General features: G+C 43.3%; 1 protein-coding gene across 3 annotated transcripts in view; it reads left to right on the top strand.

Moving 5' to 3' along the window:
• ccar1 (cell division cycle and apoptosis regulator 1) overlaps positions 1 to 22,671 on the top strand; it is a 131,999-nt gene that overhangs the window by 15,680 nt on the left and 93,648 nt on the right. For all 3 annotated transcript variants that reach the window (XM_078536017.1, XM_078536018.1, XM_078536016.1), the window contains exons 5-7: positions 2,758 to 2,790; positions 4,009 to 4,196; positions 20,971 to 21,085. In XM_078536017.1, coding sequence (XP_078392143.1) covers positions 2,758 to 2,790; positions 4,009 to 4,196; positions 20,971 to 21,085 — 336 coding nt within the window. The remainder of the gene's footprint in view (positions 1 to 2,757; positions 2,791 to 4,008; positions 4,197 to 20,970; positions 21,086 to 22,671) is intronic.

The raw sequence follows: 22,671 nt of genomic DNA, 5'->3' as shown, positions 1-22,671 counted from the left end.
AATTTAATCTTATAACTTTTAGATAGTGAGAGTAGAGCAGATTTCTGATAAATATTGAAACATATCGTTCCTTTTTGTGATGGGCCATACTTTGTAATTTTTACCTTTTGAAATTATCAGCCAGGATTTTACAGTAATAATTCATTAAGATTGACATTTGGTTATGAATTATAAATGTGTTTTCAGTTAGTAAAATTACATAGGTCTGTAATCATTTGAAAAGACCCTGTGTGAATGAAGCCTGCCCAAGACATGAACGTACAATTCCCCTATCCGTTACTGACTGACCTGTCAGTTCCCAGCATTCATGGTGTTTGCCCTTTTCTCAGTGACGGCTTTTTTTTTCCTGTTCAGGTCGTAAACTCCTGTAACTGTTCAGTCTTCTGAACTCAGTGTCCACCTGGGAAAGTCACGTGTGTCTCAGAGAGTGTATTTCAGAACTGTCCAGATGGTATTGTTGGCCCATTCTAAATTAGCTAGTTTGGAGTGATACAATGACTATACCATCTTGCTTGATTGAGTTGAAGATGTTTTGGTGTTGCTGGATATTATGTTGCTTATTTTAATTATGGCATTTTGATATTCATGTGCACTGGAGGTCCATGGTTGGCGCTCTATGGTTGGCGCCATGTGCCCCATCTGGTTTACTAATGTGCTGTGTTAAAGATGCGGAGCTTTGACTTTGCAGCCTGACAGGCGTCTGGGGGGAGTTGAGAGGTCCATAGCATCTGATTGAGGTCACTTCTGTCACTTGGTTTCAGAGTGTGGTGTGTCTGACCACAGAGTGCCATAGGTTTACATGGACTGTGTACCTACTATGAACATTAGAATATAAGATAGCTTTTGTAACTTCTGTTATCCTTACAAATCTGTATATATCTGTGGGTGAAGGAGTATCGTAATATAGTTCATCTTTTCTTGTTAAATAAATTCTTGTTAATAAATAAATAAATAAATAAATAAATTCTTTTGTTAAAAATTCAGTAGCTGACTCCGGTGACTTTGCTCAGTAGCCTCTCTGCACGTGTCTAAACAAACAAATAAAAGTTAGCATCTGTCAAGCTGGGTTCCACTCTGGGATCAGGCTTGTCCAGTGGAAACCTCAGCTGGGGATCATAAAGCACGCAGACGGGTAGCGACAGATACAAAGTATTGATTTTAATAACTCAGCTCTGCCCTCTGCTTCCATGTATAAATCCCATTTTTGGTCTCGGATCAGCCTCACTCCTCTTACCACCTTTATATTATTTATATGCCAATAGAAGACTTTTGGATTCTCTTTTATCTAAGCTGCCAGCCTCTTCTCATACTCTCTTTGTTTCTGTTACTTGCTTTTTCAATTTCCCTCTGAACTTTCTACCTTCGGCATGATTCTCAATTGTATTAGCCGTCTGACATCTGTCATACGCACACTTTCTGCTTCGTCTAAATCTGTCTGCTTTGTCACCCAGGAAGCTCTGGATTTGTTTGCCCTACCTTTCCTCTTCATGCGAATACACCTTGACTATGCCTGAGCTATCTCATTTTAAAGGAAGCCCGTTGTTCAGTTACAGTTTTGTCTGCTAGAATTTGAATCCAATTTATCTGGGCCAAACCCATTCTCAGCCCATTGAAGTTGTCCCTCCCCCGGTTCATTATTCTTACTCTGGATTGCACCTTGTCCTTTTCATTGTCAACCTAAACCTTGTAATACAAGGATTATTGCCCCCCTAAATGTCCCCCTACTGACACTTAATCCACTTGGCCTAACTCATTCCCAAGAACCAGGTCCAGCAATGCCTACTTTCGCAGTGGACTGGAAACATTCTGCTGTAGAAAATACTCTTAAACACACCCTAGGAACTCTTTTCCCTCCCTGCCCTTTACACTATTAACCCAGTCCATATTTGGATATTTAAAGTCCCGCATTATAACTGCTCCATAATTGCTGCACCGCTCTGTAATTTTCTTGCAAATGTTTTCCTCTACATCTTTTCCACTAGATGGTAGTCCCTGGACTATACCAGGGTTCACTCAGGGGACTCCTGCGGTACCTGCCTAGTTCTTCTTGATTCTATGGTGGTCACCTATTCCCTCTCGCCCTGCATACTCTTATGCTGTGGGGTGACCATATCTGTAAATGTATTATCCACAAAGCTTTCAACCTCGTGAATGTGCCACATTGACACGAGCTGATGCTCAAGATCCAAAACCCAGGGCAGGAGCTGCTGTAGATGTTTTAACTTCCTGCACATATTGTTATCCAGGACTCAGAAAATGTCATGGAGGTCCCACACGTTCCTCTATCTATTTAAATTTTAAAATTTAAAATGAATTTTCAAGCTTTTAAATGCTTTGGGAATTTAACCCCAAAAAAAACTTTCACCTGACCGAGCCCCAGTGATATGTAAGGGAGCTATCTTTGGGCATTTGCAGCAGCCTTCACTATGGGCATAATCCTGTTAAAACAAACTGGGAATTGGTTGTCATCTGGGTTTAAATTTAATGTTGCTTGTTGACTTTTTGACTATCCATTTTTCTGGATCTTGATATGTCATGTTTGGGCTCATGACTTCTAACATCATACACGTTGGCTGTCTTGACTGTCTCCAGTCCCTGACATCGAAGGCTGTCACTGCGACAGGAGTGCAGTCAGTGCTGCTTTTTGGGCACAGGGCAGTGTTGTATGATCAGAGCCTGGCATTTACTATAAATGATTTTGAAGACTTGAGCATTTAAAAAATTGGATATAAGCATTAACTTTCTGCTTTTCTTCAGCTGCAGCAGCCCCCGCAAGCTTTGCTTCCTCAAGTAAGTTTAACATTTATTTTTATGATAACTGAACATCAGGCTTTATTCCAGAAGTGATATTATTTTGTAGACATCTGTGAGCGTTCATAGCTGATGTCATTTTGCAGTCATGCCTATCTGATTTGTGCTTTGAGTTCTGGTAGTAGTGGTGGCGTCCTGGCAGATAGCTGATACTGCTATCTTTCAGATCGATATGGCAGATAGCTGATACTGCCATCTTTCAGATCGATATGGCAGATATGGCAGACAGCTGATACTGCTATCTTTCCTCCTCCATGACAAGTTCCACACACATTACTTCTGTTTTTTGTCAGATATGCCAGTTACTCTCAAAATATTGTGATTGTATTGCTCTTAAAATTAACAGCTGTAAAGAACCCAAGCCACAATTTAATACCCTGCAAATGGTGTGGGCTTCTTAGGTTTCTGTCACCCTGACTTTTATTCACTGCTTTTCAGGACAGCAGCAATTTTGAATCAAAATGCAGTCATAATGAATCCTTACAATGTCACTATTTCTTGAATTTTCTGCGTTCTGTTTTGGAGTAATTTTTTAATGCACAGCATATGCATGTTTTATATGTTAAGCCAAGCAAGATTCCAAGTTTCTCACTAATATTCTCACTGACGATCAAATGATACCCCATCAAAATGTCTGCTCACCAGAAAGTATTGGCAGGCTATTGAGCATTGGGAGGATTCGTGGCCAACCCTGCTCCTGTCTTCATCCAACAACCACACGAGCAGGAGTCCCTTGATTCTCATCAACCAGGATTCCCAGACCTGATTTTTATTTTTTGCCAACTAAACAAGTGCTCTGGCCCTACTGCTGTCTTGGCTGAGGTCAGTTCATTTGGCACAGCCTGGGAGTCCGAACTGTTAGCTTATGAACTGGATAGCTCAGACCCATGCTATGGAACATACCCAATGAGCCCTTGGGCATCTGTAAGGACAAGTCACTTTGCAAGAAGAATGATTGCCCCATGTAATATTTCAACCCATTTTCAATGTGAATTAGTTCACCCAAAGCGCACAAGGACTGAGTTGCAGTAATTTAACAGCTTTTCCCTTGGTGATACAAGTTTCTGTGTATTAAACAGCATTTGTTAGATTTTATGGAGCTCACACAGAGTCCCATATTCTTTGAGACCCATAACTTGCACATTTGTGTTGGTTTGATTGTGATAATTTATTCTGTGCACTCTTTCTTGTTTTTAGCCAGCAGTGGCTCTACCCACAAGCCTCAATGCCCCGCAGACAACAGCTCAAATCACTGTCTCTTACCCAGCGCCCCGGGCTACACAGCAGCAAACCCAACCCCAGAAGCAGCGGGTCTTCACCGGAGTTGTGACGAAGCTTCACGACACGTTTGGATTTGTCGATGAAGATGTCTTTTTTCAGCTGAGGTTTGTGCCTTGTATTTAATTTGACATGAAATAGAAACTGGAAGAGGCCATTCAGCCCTTTACACCTATTCTGTCATTCAGTTAGATCATGGCTGATTTATATCTTAACTCCATCCAACAGACTTGGTTCTAGAATGCTGAATACCCTTACCAGAAAAAGATCTATCATCCTCGATGTTGAAATTTTCAGTTGACCACTAGCCTCAGCTTCCCAGGAGAAAGAGTTTCAGATCTCTTGTGTGAAGAAGTGCTTGAACAATCGAGTTCTAGTTTTAAGTTTGTTCCCTCTTGTTCAGGACTCTATCATCAGAGGAAATAATTTCTCTCCATCTACTCTATCAAATCATTTAAGTTAAACACCTCATTCAGATCATCCTTTAATCTTCTCAATTCAAAGGAATGCAAGACTAATTGTTGTAACCTGGCCTCGTAGAGTAATCTTTATCCCCAGGATCATTCTGGTAAATCTGCAGTACAACCCCTCCAAAACCCTATCTCCTTGTGGTGATGTGGTACCCAGGACAGTACTCCAGTTGGGATTTAATCAGAGCTTTATATAAGAGTAACTCCACTTCCAGCCCCCTTGAGATGAAGCCCAGCACTGCATTAGCCCTTTTAATTATTGAATATCCCTCTAATACCTTTGTTTATGCTATTGTAGTTTTCCCCTTGGTAGTTTCTCCTGAGGGTGAGAGGAAGGTATACCATGCGGCGATAGATAAAGCTAAACAACCCTGCAACCAACAGATCAGATCAAAGCTCTGACGTTCAAAACTTCCAACCATGAATAGTGATGGAAAATTTAATAACAAATGGCAGGAGGAAGTTCCATGAACATCCCATCCTCAATGATGGCAGAGGCTAGCATGTGCAGCAGACAAGGTTGAAGTTTTTGCAGCCACCTTCAGCCAGAAGTGACAAGTGGGTTATTCATCTCCGCCTCCTCCTGAGGTCCTCAGCATCACAGATGCCCGTCTTCAGATAATTTGATTCACTCCACATGATATCAAGAAATTTCTGAGGACACAGGATACAACATTCCATTGTATTGCTGAAGACTTGTGCACCAAAACTAGCCACGCTCCAAACCAAGCTGTTCCAGTACAGCTACAACACTAACATCAAAAAGTAGGACAAATCTGATACAGCCAATTCAAACCATATCAGTCTACCCTCAATCATCAGCAAAATGACGGTTGATGTCATTGGTAGTGCTATCAAGCAGCATTTACACCATAATAACTTGCACATCGATGCTTGCTTTGGGTTCTTCCAGGACCACTCGGCTGCACTCTGCATGGATAAAAGAGCTGAGGTGAGAGTTGACATTGCCTCACTTGACATCAAGGCAGTATTTGACCAAATGTGGCATCAAGGAGCCCCAGCAAAACTGGAGTCAATGGGAATCAGGGGCAAAATTCTCCACTGTTTGGAGTCATACCTAGCACAAAGGAAGATGGTTGTGGTTATTGGTGGCCAATCATCTCAGTCCCAGGACATTGTTGCAGGAGTTCCTCAGGCCTGTGTCCTAGGGCCAACCATCTTCAGCTGTAGAGAGAGTTCAGGTGTAGAGAGATTTAGAAATCCAAAGAGAAAAGTTGAGATAATAGAACATTGTTGTGATTTGGGCAAAGACAAGTCGAGCGAGACAGGAAGTGGTAAGAGAGTTTAATAATGCACCAGTGAGTGTTGCCCAAATAGAGAATAATAGTAAAAAACATAAAATTAAAGGCTTTTTATCTGAATGTGCAAAGCACTTGCAATAACAGATGAACTAGTGGCACAAATAGAGATGAATGGTTTAAATCTAATGGCCATTACAGAGAGATGACAAAGGTTGGAAAACAAATATTCAAGGGTACAGTACATTTTGAAAAGACAGGCAGAATGGCAAACAAGGAGGGGTGGCCCTGATAATGAAGGATGAAGTAAGGACATTAGTAAGGAAGGATCCTGGCCCAGAAGATGGGCCAGTAAAATCAGTATTGGTGGAGATTAGTAATAACAAGGGTCAGAAAACAGTAGTAGTTTGTCGGCCCTTAGCAGTAGTTATGCATTTGGACACAGCATTAAACAAGAGCTCTTGACAAAGGCAATGTAATAACTGTGGGGGCTTAACTTTTCATCTAGACTGGACAAGTCAAATTGCTGAAGGTAGTCTGGAAGATGTGCAGCTTGTAAATGTTGCTGATTAGAGGGACTTGGGTGGGTATTCGTACAAGGAACCCAGAAAGCTAGCATGCAGGTACAGCAAACAATTAGGAAGGCAAATGGCAGGTTGGCCTCTATTGCATAGGTCTTAGAGCACAGGAAAAAATAAGTCTTGCTGCAGTTGTCCAGGGCTTTGGTGAGACTGCACCTGGAATGCTGTGTGCCATTTTAGTTTCCATATTTGAGGAAGGATATACTTGCATTGAAGATGAGACTGTAATGGTTCACTAGATTGGTTACTGTGATGAGGTATATCCTCTGTAGTTTAGAAGAAGGAGAAATTATCTCATTGGCTGGGAAATTGAGAACAAGAGGGCACAGTCTCAGGATAAAAGACTCTACACCACTTTTGAATATATATAAGGAAAAGAAAAAAAAGTCTTTGATATAGCACTTTTCATGAAAACTGGACATCTTGAAGTGCTTTGTAACAAATAAAGCACTTTTAAGGCATGGTCACTGTTGTAATAATCGAAACATGGCTGCAGTATGCATACAGTGAACTCCCACAAAAAGCAATGTGATAACAACCAGATGATCGGTTTTTTGTAATGTTGATTGAGGGAGAAACATTGGCCAGCACATTGCAAATAACTCCTCTGCTGTTCTTCAAAATAGTGCCATGGGATCTTTTACATCCACCTAAGTAGGCAGATGTGGCCTTGGTTTAATGTCTCATCTGAAAGACAGCACCACAAGCAGTGCAGCATGGACTCAGTACGGCACTGGAATGTCAGCATTGATTTTTGTGCTAAAGCTGAGAGATTTTTGTGCCTCAAGGAATCAAGGGATATGGGGAGCAGGTGGGAAAGTGGAGTTGAAACCAACGATCAGCCACGATTATATTGAATGGCTTGATGGGCTGTATAGTCTTCTCCTGTTTCTTACGTTCTTAAGCGTCATCAGTGATCTTCCCTCCAATCGGATGTGGGGATGCACACTAATGATTTCAGTATTCAGCTCTACTCACGGCTCTTCAGCTAATGAAGTAATCCTGCCTGCATCCAGCAAGATCTGAACAACGTTCAGTCTTGGGATCATAAATAACATTCGATCGACACGAGTGTTGGAGATGGTTATAAGACATAGGAGCAGAAATTAGGCCATTCGGCCCATCGAGTCTGCTCCGCCATTCAAACTTGGCTGATAAGTTTCTCAACCCCATTCTCCCGCCTTCTCCCCGTAACCTTTGATCCCCTTACCAATCAAGAACCTATCTATCTCGGTCTTAAATACACTCAATGACCTGACCTCCACAGCCTTCTGTGGCAATGAATTCCATAGATTCACCGCTCTCTGGCTAAAGGAGTTTCTCCTCATCTCTGTTCTAAAAGCTCTTCCCTTTACTCTGAGGCTGTGCCCTCGGGTCCTAGTAAGTTTCAATCAGATCCCCCCTCATCCTTCTAAACTCCATCGAGTATAGACCCAGTGTCCTCAAACGTTCCTCATATGTTAAGCCTTTCATTCCTGGGATCATTCTCGTGAACCTCCTCTGGACCCTCTCCAGGGCCAGCACATCCTTCCTGAGATACGGGGCCCAAAATTGCTCACAATATTCTAAATGTGGTCTGACCAGAGCCTTATAAAGCCTCAGCAGCACATCCCTGCTTTTATATTCTAGTCCTCTCGAAATAAATGCCAACATTGCATTTGCCTTCCTAACTACCAACTCAACCTGCAAGTTAACCTTAAGAGAATCCTGGACTAGGACTCCCAAGTCCCTTTTCACTCCAGATTTCTGAATTCTCTCCCCATTTAGAAAATAGTCTATGCCTCTATGTTCTTCCTACCAAAGTGCATGACCTCACAGTTCCCCATGTTGTATTCCATCTGCCACTTCTTTGCCCATTCTCCTAACCTGTCCAAATCCTTCTGCAGCCTCCCCGCCTCCTCAATACTACCTGTCCCTCCACCTATCTTTGTAACATCTGCAAACTTAGCCAGGATGCCCTCAGTTCCTTCATCTAGATCATGAATGTATAAAGTGAAAAGTTGTGGTCCCAACACTGACCACTCCAATAGTCACCGGCCGCCATCCTGAGAAGGACCCCCTTATCCCCACTCTCTGCCTCCTGCCAGACAGCCAATCTTCTATCCATGCTAGTACCTTGCCTCTAACACCATAGGCTCTTATCTTACTGAGCAGCCTCCTGTGCGGCACCTTGTCAAAGGCCTTCTGGAAGTCCAAGTAGATAACATCCATTGGCTCTCCTTTGTCTAACCTACTCATTACCTCCTCAAAGAATTGTAACAGATTTGTCAGGCATGACTTCCCCTTGATGAAACCATGCTGACTTTGCCCTATTTTACCATGCTCTTCCAAGTATTCTGAAATCTCATCCTTAAAATCTTACCAACGACTGAGGTCAGGCTAATTGGCCTGTAATTTCCCGTCTTTTGCCTCACTCCCTTCTTAAACAGGGGGGTTACATTAGCGATTTTCCAGTCCTCTGGGACCCTCCCTGACTCCAGTGATTCCTAAAAGATCACCACTAACACCTCCACTATCTCTTCAGCTATCTCCTTCAGAACTCTGGGGTGTAATCCATCTGGTCCAGGTGATTTATCCACCTTCAGACCTTTCAGTTTTCCTAGCACCTTCTTCTTGGTAATGGCCACCATACTCACCTCTGCCCCCCGACTTTCTTGAACTTTGGGGATGTCACTCATGTCTCCCACTGTGAAGACTGACGCAAAGTACCTATTCAGTTCCTCCGCCATTTCTTTGTTCCCCACTACTACTTCTCCAGCGTCATTTTCCAGCGGCCCAATGTCCACTTTTGCCTCTCTCTTACCCTTTATATATCAAAAAAAACTCTTGCAATCTTCTTTTATATTACTGGCTAGTTTACCCTCATATTTAATCTTCTCCCTCCTTATTTCTTTTTTAGTTGTCCTCTGTTGGTCTTTGTAGGCTTCCCAATCGCCTGGTTTCCCACTGCTCTTCGCCACATTGTATGCTTTCTCTTTAGCTTTTATGCTGTCCCTGACTTCCCTTCTCAGCCATGGTTGCCTCGTCCTCCCTTTAGTATGCTTCTTCTTCCTAGGGATGAATTTTTGCTGTGTCTCCCAAATTACTCCCAGAAACTCCTGCCATTGCTGTTCCACTGTCTTTCCTGCTAGGCTCATCTCCCAGTCAATTCTGTCCAGCTCCTCCCTCATGCCTCTGTAGTTGCCTTTATTCAACTGTAATACCGTTACATCTGATTCCAGCTTTTTCCTCTCAAATTGCAGGGTAAATTCTGTCATATTATGGTCACTTCCTCCTTAGGGTTCCTTCACCTTAAGCTCCCTTATCAAATCTGCCTCATTATACATCACTAAATCTAGAATTGCCTGTTCCCTAGTGGGCTCCACGACAAGCTGCTTCAAAAAGCCATCTCGTAGACATTCCACAAATTCCTTTTCTTGGGATCCACTGCCAACCTGATTTTCCCAGTCTACCTGCATATTGAAATCCCCCATGATCAGTGTAACCTTGCCTTTCTTACACACCTTTTCTATCTCCTGGTGTATCTTGTGCCCCACATCCTGACTACTGCTCGGAGGCCTGTACATAACTCCCATTATGGTTTTTTTACCTTTGTGGTTCCTCAACTCTACCCACACAGATTCTACATCATCTGACCCTATACCATTTCTTGCTATCGATTTAATTTCATTTCTTACTAACAAAGCAACCCCACCCCCTCTGCCAACCTGCCTATCTTTTCGATAGGGTGTATATCCTTGGATATTTAGCTCCCAGTCCTGATCCCCTTGCAGCCATGTCTCCGTTATTGCCTGACACGAGAAAATTGAGTCACCTTGTCTTGACATTCAGTGGCGTTTCCTTCACCAAATGTTCCACCATTGATATCCTCGAAGGTGGTGGGACTTGGGAGGGTTCAGCATTGACGTGCATCTCTCATGAGCCAGCCATTTAAATACTGTAGCTACAGGAGCAGGTCAGAGGCTGGGAATTCTGCGGAGAGTAACTCACCTGACTCCCCAAAGCCTGTCCACCATCTACAAGACACAAGTCAAGAGTGTGATGGAATACCCTCCACTTGCCTGGATGAGTGCAACTCTCACAACACTGAAGAAGCTCGACACCGTTCAGGACATGTAACCCATTTGATCAACACCCTATCCACCACCTTAAAACATGCACTCCATCCACCACTGGTGCACAGTGGCAACAGCGTGTACCATCTAAAATATATACTTCAGCAATTCACCAAACTCTTGGCAACACCTTTCAAATTTGTGAGCTCTACCACCTATGAGGACAGTGACAGCAGATACATGTACGTCACCACTTGGAAGTTCCCCTCCATCATCCTGATTTAGAACTATGGTACAGTGAATCTGCTGAGATGTGAGAGTCAATGTTGAGGTGCTTGATAAGGTGTTCAGATCACCTTTCCATTATAGATGCCTTATCAGTGATCAGCTCATTTTGTCAGAAAATTTCCTTCCAGAAAATTCAACTTAGATGGGTATGCCACATCTCCCTCACAAAAAAAACTACAGAATCCCCAAGTAAATCTTCTGTGGGGAACTGTCTCGAGGCAAACAACATAAAAGTGCAACATCTCCAGTATAAAAGATATAAGGACACCTTAAAAAATAGCTTTATGCATTGCAGACCACCTCTCTTGGGAAAAGAATATAAATGACTGACCCATTGTGGAGGCAAGCACTGAAATTTGCTTCAGCATGTTTTGAGGACCATCTGTGCCAAACTTGCATCATTCACCGTGCCCGGAGGGAGGCCAGATGAGTGCAAAAGTTTCCCCCAAGCACCAACAATGACAACATGAGCTGCCGGTTCAATTTATTTACTTGTTGAACTCACGTCAGACTCTTTGTTCATGAGAGGATCCACAGTAGACACTGAAGTCACATACAGCTTGGACATATTCAAGTAATGAGGAGTCTACCACCAGTGAAACTATAATCACTGTTCCTTCTTCATCACTGAGTCAAAATCCTGGGACTCCTTCCATAACACTGGGAATATATATAGATCTAATAGTGGCCTCAACTCTACCCCTTAGAACCTATGACTTCTTTGGTTAATGCAGAATCCATTTAACTCAACCTTAAAAATATTCAATGACCCAACCTCCACTGCTCTCTGAGGAAGTGAACTCCACAGACAAACGACCCTCTGAGAGAAAGGAAAATTGCCTCATCTCTGTCTTAAATGGGAAACCCCATATTTTTAAACTGTTTCCCCTAGTTCTGGTCCCTTGCGCAAGGGGAAACATCCTTCAGCACCCACTCTGTCAAGTCCACTCAGCCAACCTTTCCTTATAAGATAACCCCTCATCTTAGGAGTGTGAACTCCTAATGCAATTATGTCCTTTTAAGGAGACCAAAACTGTACGCAGTTTTTATTTTTTCACAGGAGGTGGGTGTCGCTGGCGAGACCAGCATTTTTATTGCTCATCCCTAATTGCCCTTGAGAAGGTGGTGGTGAGCTTCCTTCTTGAACCGCTGTAGTCCGTGTGGTGTTGGTGCACCCACAGTGCTGTTAGGGAGGAAGTTCCAGGATTTTGACCCAGCAACAGTGAAGGAACGGTGATATATTTCCAAGTCAGGATGGTGTGTGGCTTGGAGGGGAATTTGCAGTTAACTTCGGTGAGGCCACATCTGAACTATGTACAGCTACTTTAAAACTTCCCTTACTAATCACTTGCTGTACCTGCATACTAACATTTTGTGATTCATGTACTAGGATGCCCAGATCCCTTTGTACTGCAGAGCTTTTAAATCACTCTCCATTTCAATAACGTGCTGCTTTTCTATCCTTCCAGCCAAAATGGACAAGTTCACATTTTCCAACATTATACTCCATCCCAAATTTTGCCCACTCCCTTAACCTATTATATCTCTTTTCAGACTCTTTGTGTCATCTTCACAACTTTGTCTCCTGCTACCTTTGTGTCATCAGGAAATTTAACAACCATACATTTGCTCCCATCATCCAAGTCATTGCTATAGATTGTAAATAGCTGAGGTGCTTGCACTGTTCCCTGTGGCACTCCGCTAGTTAGAGCTTGTCAATGACCCATTTATCAATACACTCTGCCTCCTGTTAGATAACCAGTCCTGTATCCATGCTAATGTGTTGCTCTGTATGCCATGTGCCCTTCCCACTGGGGCAGTAGTGGTTTAAGAACGTTCCCAAGGGCAATTGGAGCTATTTAATAACTGCTGACTTGCTAGTAACATCCGTGTCCTATGAATGATATAAGGAAAAAAGATCCCGCGACGTCGTGCCGTGTTCCCGGGCTCCCGCGCCCCTGATTCAAGCAGTGCTTCAGTTGGTCTGAGTGCCCTCTTTTTTATTCCTGAAAACTAAACAACCGCTGTTGTTGTAAATGACTGTGTCTGGATCCCTGTGCTCCTGCTTATACTCCTCACATAGAACGTGGATCCAATCTGCTATGTCTTTACCCATTTCATCACCTTATCAGGACTCTGTGTATTGTTGTCGCCAATTTTTAATGTCATAAAATGCCCCAATGCGCTTGACAAGAGAATAATCAGACATAAATTGACACTGGGCTAAGGATGGGAGACATTAGGACAGATGACCAAAAGCTTCATCAAAGAGGTAGCCTTTGAGGAGTGTCTTAAAGGAATAGAGAAGGCTAGAGATGCATAGAAGTTTAAGGAGGGATTTGCGGAGGTTAGGTCACAGACATCTGAAGGCATGACTGCCTACAGTGAGTCAAAAAAAGCACAAGAGCCCAGAATTGGGGGAGCGCCATGTTCCTGGAAGGTTTTAGTGCCGGAGGAGCTTAGAGAAAAGTGAGGCCATGGAGGGATTGGAACACAGAATTAGGGTTTTTCAATGCACCCTGTTGGACTAGGAGCCAGTGTAGGTCAACGGACACAGGTGAAGAGTGAACTGGACTTAATGCAAGTTAGAACACTAACTTACAGAATTGTGGATGAGCTCAAGTTAATGGAGTGTGGAAAACGGGAGGCTGGCCAGGCAAGCACTCGAACTAGAGGTGAGATGATCTTGAATATTGTGTACAGTTTGGTCTCCATATTTAAGGAGGGGGATGTACTTGCATTGGAAGTAGCTCAGAGAAGGTTCATTCGACAGATTCCTGCAATGAAGAGGTTGTCTTAAGAGTTGAGCAGGCTGGTCCACTACTCATGAGTTGAAAGGAATGAGAAGTGAGGGAGCTTGATAGGTTAGAGGCTGATGGATATTTCTGCTCGCAGGGGAATCCAGAACTAGAGGGCACAGTTGCAAAATAAAGGGTGTCTCATTTAAGACAGAGTTGAGGAATTTCTTAGCTGAACAGAAGAATTAGGGGCAGGAACAGATCATTCAGCCCCTGGAGCTTGCTCCCCTGTTCCGTAAGATCATGGCTGATCTGATTGTGGCCTCAAATCCCCGTTTCTGTCTGCCCTCCATAACTCTTGACTCCCTTGTTGATCAAAAATCTGTCTAACTCAATCTTGAATATGTTTAATGAGCATCCTCCACTGCTCTCTGGGGAGGAGACTTCCACGGACTAATGATTCACTGAGCAAAAAAGAAATTAAATAGTTGAGCCCCAGCACTGATCCCTGTGGCATTCCATTAATTATAGTTTGCTTGCTCTGAAAATGACGTATTTATCCCAACCTTGTTTCCTGTTGGTTAGCCAATCCGCTATGGTTGCTAATGTATTACCCCAACACCATGAGGTCTTACCCTGTGTGTGTTGCAGTTCCCTTAGAGTCCCAGTTCTTGTGCCAACATGTATGTTGTGATCTGGAGCTGTGGATAGTGATGTTAGAGGCACCAACTTTTCATCACATGTCTGACCGTGAATCTCTGCTGCTCTTAATGCCTGCCATAAATAAGTGGTTAGAAGGATTTGCAGGTTGACACAACCTTTTTGTCTGTTATGAACACACCTTCCTTGGCCTTCATGTCCTTGGGCTGGAGCTTCTGGCTCAGTCAGTGACACTACCCATTTTGCCACAAACCTCAATGAGCATTGGCGTAAGGTGCCTTAACCCAGCGTTCAGTTCATCCCACAGCGCCAGTTCGAGGAACATAGGAAATAGGAGCATGAGTAGGCCATTCGGTCTGTTGAGCCTGCTTCACCATTCAAACAGATGGTTGATTATCTACGTCTTTAGCCCTTTCTGCTATTCCCGTATCTCTTGATGTCATTCGTCTCTAGAAACCTATCGATTTCTGTCTTGAACATGCTCAGTGATTGAGCTTCCACAGCCCTCTGGGGTAGAGAATGCCAAAGATTCACCCCCCCTCTGAGTGAAGAAATTCCTCCTCATATCAGGAAGGTGGTGGCATAGTGGTATTGTCACTGGTCTGGTAATCCAGAGACCCAGGGTAATGCTCTGGGGACACAGGTTCAAATTCTACCATTAAGCTGCTTAAAAAGTCAATAAAAAGAAATGAAAGTGGATGGACCACCCGGCATCGACCTAGGCACTGGAAACAACAATGGCACAGCCAGCCCTGTCGACCCTGCAAAGTCCTCAAGACTAACATCTGGGGGCTTGTGCCAAAATTGGGAAAGCTGTCTCTCAGACTAGTCAAGCAACAGCCTGACATAGTCATCCTCATGGAATCATGCCTTGCAGATAATGTCCCAGACACCACCATCACTTTGGCGGCACAGTGGTATACAGTCAGGCGGGAGCTGCCCCCCTCAACATCAGCTCCAGACTCCATGAGGTCCGGAGGCATCAGGTCAAACATGGGCAAGGAAACCTCCTGCTGATTATCAGCTGATGAATCAGTACTCCTCCATGTTGAACACCACCTGGAGGAAGCACTGAGGGTGGCAAGGGTGGAGAATATACTCTGGGTGGGAGACTTCAAAGTCCATTGCCAAGAATGGCTCAGTAGCACCACCAGAGACCGAGCTGGCCAAGTCCTAATGCCATAGCTGTTAGACTGGGTCTGCGGCAGGTGGTGAGGGACCCAACAAGAGGGAAAAACATACTTGACCTCATCCTCACCAACCTGCCTGTAACAGATGCATCAGTCCATGACAGTATCGGTAGGAGTGACCACCGCACAGTCCTTGTGGAGACGAAGTCCCGTCTTCACATTGAGGATGCCCTCCAGCATATTGTGCGCACTACCGCTGTGCTAAATGGGATAGATTTCGAATAAATCCAGTAACTCAAAGATTGGGCATACCAGTGCCCACAAATATCCCTATTCTCAATGATGAGGGAGCCCAGCACATCAGTACAAAAGATAAGGCCGAAGCAGTCACAACAAGTCAGCCAGAAGTGCCCAGTGGATGATCCATTTCGGTCGCCTCTGGAGGTCCCCAGCATCACAGATGCCAGCCTTCAGCTAATTCAATTCACTCCACATGATCAAGAAACGGCTGAAGGCACTGGATAGCACAAAGTCTATGGGCCCTGACGATATTCCGGCAATAGCACTGAAGACTTGTGCTCCAGAACTTGCCACACCCCTAGGCAAGCTGTTCCATGTAGCTACAACATTGGCATCTACCCAGCTATGTGAAAATTTGCCCAGGTATATCCTGTACAGAAAAAACACGACAAATCCAACCCACCAATTAACACCCCATCAGTCTACTTTCGATCATCAGTAAAGCGATGGAAGGGGTCATCAACAGTGCTTTTAAATGGCACTTGCTTAGCAATAACTTGCTTGCTGACGCCTAGTTTGGGTTCCACCAGGGCCACTCAGCTCCTGACCTCATTACAGCCTTGGTTCAAACATGGACAAATGAGCTGAACTCCAGAAGTGAAGTGAGAGTGACTGCCCTTGACATCAAGGCCGCATTTGACCGAGTGCAGCATCAAGGAGCCCCAGCAAAACTGGAGTCAATGGGAATTGGGGAAAACTCTCCTGGTTGGAGTCATACCTAGCACAAGGGAACATGAAAAGAAAATACTGCGGATGTTGGTAATCTGAAACGAACAGAAAATACTGAAAAATCTCAGCAGGCCTGACAGCATCTGTGGGGAGAGAAACAGAGTTAACGTTTCAAGTCTATATGACCCTTCCTCAGAGCAAAGGAAGATGGTTGTTGGAGGTCAGTCATCTCAGCTGCAGTGATGCCCTGCAAGAGTTCGTTAGGGTAGTGTCCTAGGCCCAACCATCTTCAGCTGCTTCATCAATGACCTTCCCTCCATCATGAGGTCAGAAGTGGGGATGTTCACTGATGATTGCACAATGTTCAGCGCCATTCACGACTCCTCAGATACTGAAGCAGTTCATGTCCAAATGCAGCAAGACCTGGACAATATCCAGGCTCTGGCTGATAAGTGGCAAGTAACATACGTGCCACACAAGTACCAGGCAATGATCATCTCCAATGAGAGAGAATCTAACCATTGCCCCTTGATGTTCAACACCATTACCATCACTGAATCCCCCACTATTAACATCCTGGAGGTTATCATTGACCAGAAACTGAACTGGACTAGCCATATAAATACTGTGGCTGCAAGAGCAGGTCAGAGGCTAGGAATGCTGAGGCGAGTAGCTCACACCCTGACTCCCCAATGCCTGTTCACCATCTACAAGACGCAAGTCAGGAATGTGATGGAATACTCCACCTTTCCCTGGATGAGTGCAGCTCCAACAACACTCAAGCTTGACACCGTCTAGGACAAAGCAGCCTGCTTGATTGGCATCCCATCCACAAACATTCCCTCCCTCCACCACCAACACTCAGTGGCAGCAGTATGTACCATCTACAAGATGCACTGCAGGAATTCACCAAGGCTCCTTAGACAGCACCTTCCAAACCCACGACTGCTACCATCTAGAAGGACAAGGGCAGCAGACACATGGGAACACCATCACTTGGAAGTTCCCCTCCAAGCCATTCACCATCCTGACTTAGAAATATATCGCCGTTCCTTCACTGTTGCTGGGTCAAAATCCTGGAACACCCTCTCAAACAGCACTGTGGCTGTACCCACACCACTTGGACTGCAGCTGTTCAAGAGCGCAGCTCGCCACCACCACCTTCTTGAGGGCAATTAGGGATGGCCAATAAATGCTGGCCCAGCCAGCGACGCCCACATCCCGTAAAAGAATACATTTTTTTAAATGCCCTACTTATTTTGAGGTTATGTTCCCTGGTTCTAGACTCACCAGCCAGGGGAAACATTCTATCCATATCTACACTGTAAGAATTTTGTAAGTTTCAATGAGATCACCTCTCATAATTCGAAACTCTAGAGAGTATAGGCCGGGTTTTCTCATTCTCTCCTCATAAGACCCCAGGAATCAGTCTGATGAACCTCCGTTGCACTCGCTCTATGGCAAGTATATTCTTCCTCAGATAAGGAGACCAAAACTGTACACGATACTCCATGTGCTGTCTCACCAAAGCACTATACAATTGCAGCAAGACATTTTTACTCTTGTACTCAAAGCCCCTTGCGATGGCGGACACGATGCTTGCTGCACCTGCGTGCCAGCTTTTGGTGACTTCATGAACAAGGACATCCAGGTCCCTTTGGACGCCTGCACTTCCCAAACTCTCACCATTTAAGAAATACCCTGCCTTTCTGTCTTTTCCACAAAAGTGGATAACTTCACACTTATTCACATTATATTCCATCTGCCATGTTCTAGCCCATTCACTTAGCCAGCCCAAATCCCCTTGAAGCCTCCTTGCATTCTCCTGTCAAAACTTATTCTGACCTAGTTTGGTGTCATCAGCAAATTTGGAAATATTACAATTAGTCCCCACATCCAAATCATTGATATAGACTGTGAACAGCTGTGGATCTAGCACTAGTCCTTGCGGCACCCAAATAGTAACAGCTTGCCACCCTGAGAATGATCCGTTTATTCCTACTCTCTTTTTCTGTCTATTAACCAATTCTCAATCCATGCCAGTATATTTCCCCCAATTCCATGAGCTCTGATTTTGTTTACTAACCTGCTGTGTGGGACCTTAAGAAAGCCTTCTGAAAATCCAGGTACACCACATCCACTGGTTCTTCTTTATCAATGCTACAAGTAACATCCTCAAAAAACTCACAACAGGTTTGTCAAACATGATTTCCCTTTCATCAATCCATGTTGATTCTGCCCAATCATAATTATTTTCCAAGTATGCAGTTATCGCATCCTTTTTAATAGATTCTAACATTTTCCCTACTACTGATGTCAAACTAACAGGTCTGCTGTTCTCAGTTTTCTCTTTCCCTCCCTTCTTAAATAGTGGAGTTACATTTGTTACTTTCCAGTCTGCAGGAACTATTCCAGAATCTATGGAATTTTGAAAGATAACCACTAATGCATCCACTATCACTCTCGCCACCTCTTTCAACACTCTGGGATGCAGCTCATCTGGACCAGGGAATTTATCAACCTTCTAATCCAATTAATTTTTCAAGTATTACCTCTTTATTAATACTGATTTCTGTCAGTTCCTCATTTACACTAGTCCCTTGGTTACTTAGTATTTCTGGGAGATTTTCTGTGAAGGCAGACACAAAGTAACTGTTTAGTTTCCCTGCCATTTTCATGTTCTCCATTATAAATTCTCCTGTCTCCACCTGTAATGCGCCCAAAATTTCCTTGCTAATCTTTCCCTTTTCACATTCCTAAAGAAGCTTTTACAGTCTGCCTTTATGTTACTCGCTAGTTTGCATTCATTTTCCCTTTTCCCTTCCTTTATTACTTTCTTGGTCCTCCTTTGCTGGGTTCTGAATTGCCCCCAATTCTTGGCCTTACCACTTTTCCTGGCAACCTTATAAACCACTTCCTTTGATCTAATACAATCTTTAACTTCTTTATCTGCGGTTGATTCACCTTTCTTGATGGGTTTTTGTGTTTAGAGAAATGTATATTTTCTGTAGATCATATACTAGCCATTGCCTGTCTACCGTCAAATCTTTTTGTTTTCTCAATCCACCATAGCCAACTTGCCCTCATAACCTTCATACCTTCATAACCTCCTTTGCTGAGATCTAGGACCCTCATTTATCTCAATAGGACCCTCAATAGTGAACATATTATGATCACTATTTCCTAATTAAGGTTATTGATTAGCCCTTTCTCATTAGATATACTAAATATAAGATAACCCAATTCCTAGTTGGTTCCTCAATGTACTGCTCTGGAAGCCCATCTTGTACAAGCTCCAGGAAGTCATCCACCACAGCATTTATGCTAATTAGGTTTACCCTGTCTATAAGTAAATTGAAGTCGCCCATTATTACTTTATTAATTTCTAACAATATCCAACTACTCATTCATTTGAACCTTAAATTTCTCAATTTCTCTTTATCAGCAAATCTAGTTTTCTGTATCTAACAAATTCTCAATTTACAGCAATATGTCAAATTCAGCACATTTCCAGCTTCTCCGCATTCAACGCAACTTCAATTTCTCCATATCCTTCAAATTCTGCAAAATTGGCTCTCTACCGAGCAGAACAGCAATTTCAAACAATTGATCAACTTCTAGCATTTTCTCTATCTGCAGATATTTCTCATTCCCCATATTTATAAAATCCCACATTCCATGAAATTCTGTTTGTAGCTTCTGCTCCTTCTCTGAATGTACAAGTTTCTCCATTTCCATCAACCTCTCCATCTCTACTAATTTCTACTGTCTATCTACATTAATGTCTCCATTTCCAACAATCTCTACATTTCCAGCTACTCATTCACCTGAACCTTAAATTTTTCAATTTCTCTGTTTATCAGCAAATCTGGTTCTCTGTATCTAGCAAGTTCTCAATTTCTTGCAATTAATCAAATTCTGCACACTTCCAGCTTCTCTGCATTCACCGCACCTTCAATTTCTCAATATCCTTCAATTTAAGCAAACCTGGCTCTCTCTATCTATCAAACTGTCAGTTTCTAGCAATTGATCAAATTCTAGCATTTTCTCTATCTGCCCATGTTACATGCAGCTCTAGTTTCCTGATTTATCCAATGCCCAACATTACCACTAGAGTTTGGTGCTTGTAAGCAAACCCCACCAATGTTTGCTGCCCCTTACTGTTTCTTAGCTTCACCCAAACTGATTCTACACCTTGATCCTCTGTTCAAGCTCTTACCAGAAGTGGTCCACTAGGCACTCGCATTCTCTCAAAGGATTGTTAATCTTTGGATTCTCTACAGAGAGCAGTGGAGGCTGCGTCATTGAATATGTTCAGGGCCGAGTAAGGCAGAAGTCAAGAGAAGAGGTAGTGACAACTGGTTGTTGTCAGCATAACATGTGGAACTCAACATTTTGTCTTCAGGTGATGAGGGCTAGGAAGGAAAAGAAAAACAATGTAAAAGCCCAAGATAATCCTTCACATGCAGTGCAAGGAACTTTGCTGCAAAGTGCAGCAACATGTAGATGAGGAAGAAGAGGGGTTTAAGGATAAATTGGTTACCAAATGAGCACAGAGCTGAGGCGGATTGCTAATGGTGATCTCTATGTGAAGTTTAACAAAGGAAAACAGATTGTACGTTTAAACTTCATTATCTTTTCCCATTTCAAAACTTGCATTCAGTAAAGTTCAAGGTCATACATGCTTCACTCTGCTGTAATGTATTGACTAAATGTTTTTGCATTCACCAGTGCCGTGAAAGGCAAGGCGCCCCAGGTAGGAGACCGGGTTCTGGTGGAAGCTGCATACAACCCCAACATGCCCTTCAAATGGAATGCACAGCGAATACAGACTCTGCCCAATCAGGTAAGCTTAACTGAATGAAATAAGGTTGAAGTTAGGATTTAATATTTCTGTGCTTTAAATTTGCACAAAAAAATTGCAGTCTGGACTTTAAAGCGTATTATTGAAAAGCAGAGCAAGATAATGCCCACTGTGGCTTTTATCCCAAAACTTAGGTGAAAATGCAGCTTTATGTGTAAGTCCCATCTCCTGGGTCAGTAGCAAGATTCATTTGGTTGCAGTTCCACAGGTCTGCTGCACCTCATGTAAATGACAGTTGCCATGTGCAGATGTGGCAAACAGGCCTCTCACCATGAGGAGCATCACAGCAGTGATTAAATTCTGCCCTTAAAAATAAAAGGCAAAACAAATCCCACTGGAAATTTGAGCCAAAACCAGAAATTGCTGGGATTGTTTGTGGTGGTGGCGGGGGTGCGGTTGGGGAATTGGTGGTAAGGTGGCAGGTGTGTCTGCTGCCTGCAGTTATGTTGGGCGTAGAGACAGATCAACGGTTCAGGCTGCAGAGTGACCTACTGTCTGTATCTTGCATATTCTGATTCTACTCTTATCTGAATTCTACACATGTACACTTTGCAGCCTGCTTCCTTGGATTGGACGAGGAGGAGCATCTTTGGCTGCTTCATTGTTTTTCTTTCCTTCCTAGCCCAGGAGCACTGAGGCTATTCACCCCATGGCAGCAACTGAAGTTGGGAAAGTTTGGACTTGTCTGATCTGATTTTTCCAAATCTAGTTAGAAAAATGTGATTCTGTGGCAGCTGGGGTCAAAATTTTTTCGAGGCCTCCTCTTGAGATTTTTTCAAGGGCTATTTTTGATATTTCAGGGGCTGCTTTTTCATTTTCTCTGATTCCTTTATTAGGTGGTGCAGTTACATAGTAACATTATCTTCTGTATTTTTGTTGGACATGGACATGGGATATTTGGACTTGCACAGAAGCAGATGGAGAAGAATTCATCTCCATCAAATATCCTCAAAATCATCACCTCTCCATTAAACCATAATGCACAAGGAAACCATTACTTTCCTAGACACCACTGTATTTAAATTGGCAAAAGAAAACAGGAATAAGTTAGCAACAATTTTTTTTCAACATAACTGATGCACTTCATGTGCAAAGCCATTACCCTAAACATGCGTTCCATGGACTGGTGAGGTAACAGCTAATGCATTTTCATTGCATATGCACACATCCTCATTACTTTTCCTTCACTACAACAGTGACTGCACTTCGAAATTATTTAATTGACTGTAAAGTACTTTGGGGTAAGGTTATACAAAGCATTGTAAAAATGCAAGTTGTTCATCACTATTTGGGATCTTACTATATGCAAAATGATTACAGATTTGTCTCCGATACAGTCATTGCAGCTCAGGTAATTCACACTATGTGGAACACTTGAGATGTGATAACACTTAAAACGCAAATCTTTCTCATGAAATAAAGTCATTCAGTATTAAATAATCCAATTAATACTGTTCTTTATAATAGCATCCACTACATTTTTCCCATGCAATAGCCCTGGCCCCATGCGAGGGGGCTGGCCTCTACCACCACTGTTCAGGCTGATGTGCCACTCACCACCTTCTGCT

The sequence above is a fragment of the Cetorhinus maximus genome, unplaced genomic scaffold (genome assembly GCF_964194155.1).
Source record: "Cetorhinus maximus unplaced genomic scaffold, sCetMax3.hap1.1 HAP1_SCAFFOLD_826, whole genome shotgun sequence".
Taxonomy (NCBI): Eukaryota; Metazoa; Chordata; class Chondrichthyes; order Lamniformes; family Cetorhinidae; genus Cetorhinus; species Cetorhinus maximus.
Note: the sequence above shows the minus strand (reverse complement) of the source record. Positions and strands in the feature narration are given on the sequence as shown.